Source organism: Triticum aestivum, chromosome 3D, assembly GCF_018294505.1.
Source record: "Triticum aestivum cultivar Chinese Spring chromosome 3D, IWGSC CS RefSeq v2.1, whole genome shotgun sequence".
Classification (NCBI taxonomy): domain Eukaryota; kingdom Viridiplantae; phylum Streptophyta; class Magnoliopsida; order Poales; family Poaceae; genus Triticum; species Triticum aestivum.
Genome location: NC_057802.1, coordinates 581715110 through 581720790, shown reverse-complemented (window position 1 = coordinate 581720790; position 5681 = coordinate 581715110). Strand labels below are relative to the sequence as shown.

At 46.5% G+C, this 5681-nt stretch overlaps 1 protein-coding gene across 1 annotated transcript; it reads right to left on the bottom strand.

The window, feature by feature from the left end:
- Positions 1-712: 712 nt before the first annotated feature.
- Positions 713-1756, bottom strand: LOC123075619 (NAC domain-containing protein 48-like). Its single transcript, XM_044498179.1, has one exon. The coding sequence runs from the start codon at positions 1672-1674 to the stop codon at positions 1099-1101; it is 576 nt and encodes a 191-aa protein (XP_044354114.1). The 5' UTR covers positions 1675-1756; the 3' UTR covers positions 713-1098.
- Between the last annotated feature and the right edge of the window lie 3925 nt (positions 1757-5681).

The following is a 5681-nucleotide window of genomic DNA, read 5'->3' as shown; positions in this document are numbered from 1 at the left end:
TCCTCAGAGAAATAATGTAGCAAAGAGAGCAGACTACGGTCAGGACTCTGTGGATATGAAGGCCCTTACAGTAATAGAGGGGCGATAGGGTCTCCCAAGCTTACATTGAGTTGGTTATGCAGCACTCTTCCAAAGCCAAAGCTTCCAAAAGGTGTGATTTCACCACCTAAGTTCAAAGATAGAATCCACCGCGGGAGGACAAGGTTATATATGGTCGACTTTAATGCTGCCATCTCCTTAATTATTACAGTCTGAATGTATTGTTGCTGGTGCTGTGGCCCGTGATCACCGTGATATATATGTTCTTGAACGCTCACCATCGCTTCTTTGCGAAGGTTTGCGATCCTGGACCGTGTGAAGCAATGGTTGCCTATGATATATATGCTTTATCCTGTTACTCTTGTTGATGGTATTCAGAGGATTGTCTTTCCTTGTGATTGTCTTTGCTGAATGCCTCTGAAGTTCACCGGTCGGCTACTGGTGCTGTTATCCAGGACTTTATTCGTGTTAGCCGAGTCTATAATATCGCGTGATCTGCGGAGCATGTTGTGCAGGTGCTTGGTCTGTTGAACGCTCCGGATTTCGAATTTGTGGCATGGTACTCATGCCTTTCAGAAAGTTTTATTTGTATCTGTATTTTCATCTGGGCTTCCACTCTGTAAAGTCTGGAGCATAACAATTTGTTGTATAAAATATCTGCATACATATTTATCAAGAAGTCAACCTTATGTTTATATCAAGAAGTCAACCTTATGTTGATGTTGACGGAAAAATAACTTGAGTTGACATTTTTGAGGGAAAAAATTTGACTTATTTTTAGACTTACAAAAGGCAGAGCAGCACACTCTGGCAAAAGCCAGCAAAATCGAAGGGACCAAATTCTGCTTTATTACATACAGTGCGCCGCGCATATTTTATTCTTTCTCCACGCTGCTCCTATCCTACAGATGGCGCACGCGCACGCGCACCGACGGACGGACATGGCAGATCAGATCACACACATGGCGAGTTAGCGACGAACGACGAGGACGAACGGACACGGACTTGCGCCGGCCAACGACCGAGCCGAGGCGCGGCAGCCTGCTGAGTACTGACCCCCTACCGCCTCCGGGAGCGCGGCTTGACGTTCTCCCTGATGCTGCGGCGGACGTGGCAGAGCACCCAGTACTGGTCCTCCTGGCCGTCGTCGGCGCGGCGGTAGCACCGCGGGTCCGTGATCTCGTACTCGGACATGACCCACCCGGTGCTCCGCCGCCCCTGCTGCGCCCCGTCGCCGCCGCGGAGGTAGAAGCAGTACCGCGTCATGGACCAGCGCGCCACCACGCCCAGCTCCGTCACGGACCGGCGGTCCTCCTTGTTGCCGCTGTGCATCCACGCGCCGCCGCCGCCCTCCGGGGTGCGGCGCACCTTCCCGCGCCGCCTCGCCGCGAAGAAGTAGCCGTGCCCGCGAGTCAGCAGGCCGTGCCGCGCCAGCAGCTCCCAGGGGGGCGCCGCGCACGGGTCCGCCTCCACCACCACGCCCGCCACCCGCGGCGCGAACCCGCGCAGCTGCGGCCGCAGGAAGTGCAGCACCAGCTCGTCCTCCGTCGGCTCGAACAACTCGGCCCCCTCCTCCCTTACCTCCTCCTTCACCTCCCCTCCGCCGGCGCCGCGCAGAGTTGTCTCCTCCTCCATTTCCTTCCGGTGAGGTCTCCCCTCCCTCCGATGAAGTCAAGGCTCAGCCACCAGACAAGAAGATGCGGCTGCGTTCCTTTCCAACCACCGCACCGCTGGTCCAAACCTTGTTACATTTCCCTACTTGACCCAACACGGAGTGGCCCACCGAGATGGCCTACTCGATCGGGCCCAATCGAGGCAGCTGTGAAGGCACGCCACTAACGCCGGATCTGGCAAGGCTCCAAAATAAATACTCCTAAATAAATTGAAAGCCTCTAAATTTGGCGCAAATCTCCTTTTTTTGCTGGGATCAATTTACACCGTGTAAATGGAGATCACTAGTAAGTAAGGGAAAAGAATTGAGGTAAATACGCTAGTGGTGCTTTAACTTGTCATGGATGTTCACTTTAATGCCTGAACTTGAAAAATACACCGAACTGGTTCTAAAACTTGGCATGAACATGTAAATACGGTGCTAATCTCATCTGTAGATGTAAAGTGCGTCCACGTGGCCCGTATATGGATGATGTGGCACTGACATGGCGTAGGCCCCAATTGTAGCTAGGAAACAGAATTATTACTTGGACCCGCCTGTCAGTACATTAGAAAAATTAATATGAAGAATGAAAAAATGCGACAGGAATCGAACAAGCAACATGATGTGTGCCCGCTAGTTGCGATACCCACTATTACCAAACATGTACTGGTTATAAAAATGGCAACTCCATTTATATGTATTTTATATAAAAGTCTTGTGCCCATAAATTAGCTGTAGCCAATGGTCCATTTTGCACACGTTATTTTTTCAAAAAAAAAGTGAAAAGCATATTAGTACTAATCATAATAATAAAATGCAGATTCAAATATGTGTGAGTAATAATTACCCCATGCTACACAAATATCCGTGTGCACAAAAAATAAATATATAGAGGAGTTTAATAAAATAACTTACTAAAAAATGTTCCTGTAAGTTTTAGAAATATTGACTTATTATTTAGGAAATTCCTTTTTAAATATAATACATGATTGTTTAAAAATATTTGTAAATATAAAAATTTAAAATATGTGAATAATTATTCAAATGTTTGAATAATTGAACGAATATTTACAAATGGTAATCTAAAAGAAATGAATTATTTATATTATTCAAACATTGTTATAATTCATATATATTATTCATGTCTGTACATTTTATATATTTGTATATCATTGTTAAATATAATCCATGACTGTGTATTTTCAATGTTTGTTTACGAACAGTTTGAAACACTCATATGTTATATTTAAAATAGTATTTTCCAAATAATTAGTTAATATTTCTAAAAGTAATTTTTTTATCACATACCTCTATATATTTACTCTGTGTGCACACCGATATTTGCGTAACATGAGGTAAATATTAATAACACATGAATATTTGAATCTAACTTTTATTATTATGATTATTATTTACATACTTTTTACATAAAAAAAATGTTTCCAACATGGGCCACTGGCTGCAGTCAATTTATGCACATAAGAGTTTTTTTGTTCAATACATAATACTTGAGGGACTCTCTTTGTCAACAAAACATGTTGGTTCTGGTGGCTAGCACAGGGATCCCCGAAGGTCTGGTAGCAGGTTCGATTTTATGAAGTCCAAATTTTTATGTTAATTTTCGTTAGCCATATAACATTGGCACCGTATTTGCACGTTCGTGCCAAGTTTTAGAACTAGTTCGGTGTATTTTTCAAGTTTAGGCACCAAAGTGAACATCCATGGCAAGTTCAAGCACCACTGGTATATTTAGCTTAAAAAAATTCTATGAGACCAGGTCTCACGCGAGACCCATTCTGATGGATGACACGTGACATTCACAAATCACAAAGCATCTACCCCACCCCCCACTTGAATAAATCACTAGTAAGTAAATGGAGATACGTATCGATTCTATAGAATAAGGACATTCGGGCTCTAGTCTTACTCGCCATGTGGAGAGCTTTGGAAGCATCGCAACGCGAGGGCGCCACCCCATCTTTGAAGAGCATAATTCATACACTAGAAGTGGAGTCTAGATCTTGAAAGACGGCATGCATAATTTCCTAGTGGCTCTAACGGCAGGTAGTGACACGAGGAGTTAGCGATAGTTGACTTGCATGTAGAGTGGGCGTGGAACTGCGTGTATGTAAGAACTATGTAAACCCAGCGTGGAAGGGGCTTTTCCTCCCTTTCCTTCTTTAATATAAAGTCGGCACACTCGTGCGTATTCGGTTTTTTTTTAATATAATTATGATAACACGATCACTCCAACGCAGAGTTAGATACTCACCCGTCCCATAACGTAAAATGTTTTGCAAGCTACGTATTCCAAATATAAGACGTTTTTATAAGTTATGTTAGCATAACAAAACGTCTTATATTAGACCAAGGGAGTAGTATATCCGGCACATTGGGGAATGAAATGTCAAGGCCTCCCGATATGGAGAATTTGAAGCAGATTAGGGTGTAAGGGCATCTCCAACGTGGACCTTCAAACCACCTGCATACGTCTGGACCGCATGGTTCGGACGTATTTTGTCATTGAACCCAGGCCTGTAAGCAGTCCGAACGCATTTTTTTCCCGCAAACCGGAGACAAACTAGGGGGGCTTTGCGGGCGATCGGACCACTCCCACATCCGCTTCTGACAGCGCTGGCCCATCCAAAACCCTACTCCCTCACTCGCGTGCATTCCCGATCGGCGCTAGCTGCCCACATTCATGGCGTTGTGAGCGGCCGCTCCGCATTGACGCCAAACTAGAGAGGATGCGACCACTCACTGGCGCCTGCATTGAAGCGGAGCGCCACTCGTGTGACGAGAAACCTACTTCGGCCACATGTCCGTTCGTGAGCTGGCTGGCATTAAACACAACGACGGTTGGCTCCTTGCGTCCACCGGCTATTTAAATGTGGTCAGATGCCGGGCAAGAACCGCACTGCACCTCCGCTCCCAACTCCTCCTTTAACCATATTCTCCATACTATTGATGGCATCCGACGAGCAGGAAGAGGGGGTCTCCGGCATAAAAGCCTAATGGATGGTCTACCGAGTCCGCCCGATACGAGTTAGGAAACTCATTGCGGCTCGGCCTCCCTCGTCGCTCGAGGCCGTCATTACCATCGGCGAGGCTGCAGGGTGGCGCGTAGAGGAGCAACTAGCTGCTCCAAGCCGGCGCATGGTTCAACAAGTCGCCGCTCCAAGCTAGCTCGCGGAGGAGCACGGCGGCACAGGCAAAACTACTGCCATGGAGGAGGCAGTGTTGTATCGCTCCTCCCGCGCCATCTGCCATCAACGTGCGCCGAACCACACTCTGCCGGCTGATACGTCTCCAACGTATCTATAATTTTTGATTGTTCCATGCTATATTATATTCTGTTTCAGATGTTTATTTGGCTTTATTTACACTTTTATATTATTTTTGGGACTAACCTATTAACCGGAGGCCCAGCCCAAATTGCTGTTTTTTGCCTGTTTCAGTGTTTCGCAGAAAAAGAAAATCAAACGGAGTCCAAACGGAATGAAACCTTCGGGAACGTGATTTTTGGAACAAACGTGATCCAAAGGACTTGGAGTCTACGTAAAGCAATCAACGAGGAGAGCATGAGGCAGGGGGCGCGCCTACCCCCCTGGGCGCGCCCTCCACCCTCGTGGGGCCCACGTTGCTCCACCGAGGTACTTCTTCCTCCTATATATACCCATATACCCTGGAAACATCAGAGACGGAGCCAAAACCCTATTTCCACCGCCGCAACCTTCTGTACTCGTGAGATCCCATCTCGGGGCCTTTTTCGGTGCTCCGCCGGAGGGGGCATTGATCACGGAGGGCTTCTACATCAACACCATAGCCTCTTCGATGATGTGTGAGTAGTTTACCTCAGACCTTCGGGTCCATAGTTATTAGCTAGATGCCTTGTTCTCTCTCTTTGGATCTCAATACAAAGTTCTCCTTGTTTCTCTTGGAGATCTATTCGATGTAATCTTTTTTTGCGGTGTGTTTGTCGAGATCC

Excerpts from the sequence above, each read along its gene's own strand:
- LOC123075619 (XM_044498179.1), bottom strand. The coding sequence starts at position 1,674 with ATGGAGGAGGAGACAACTCTGCGCGGCGCCGGCGGAGGGGAGGTGAAG.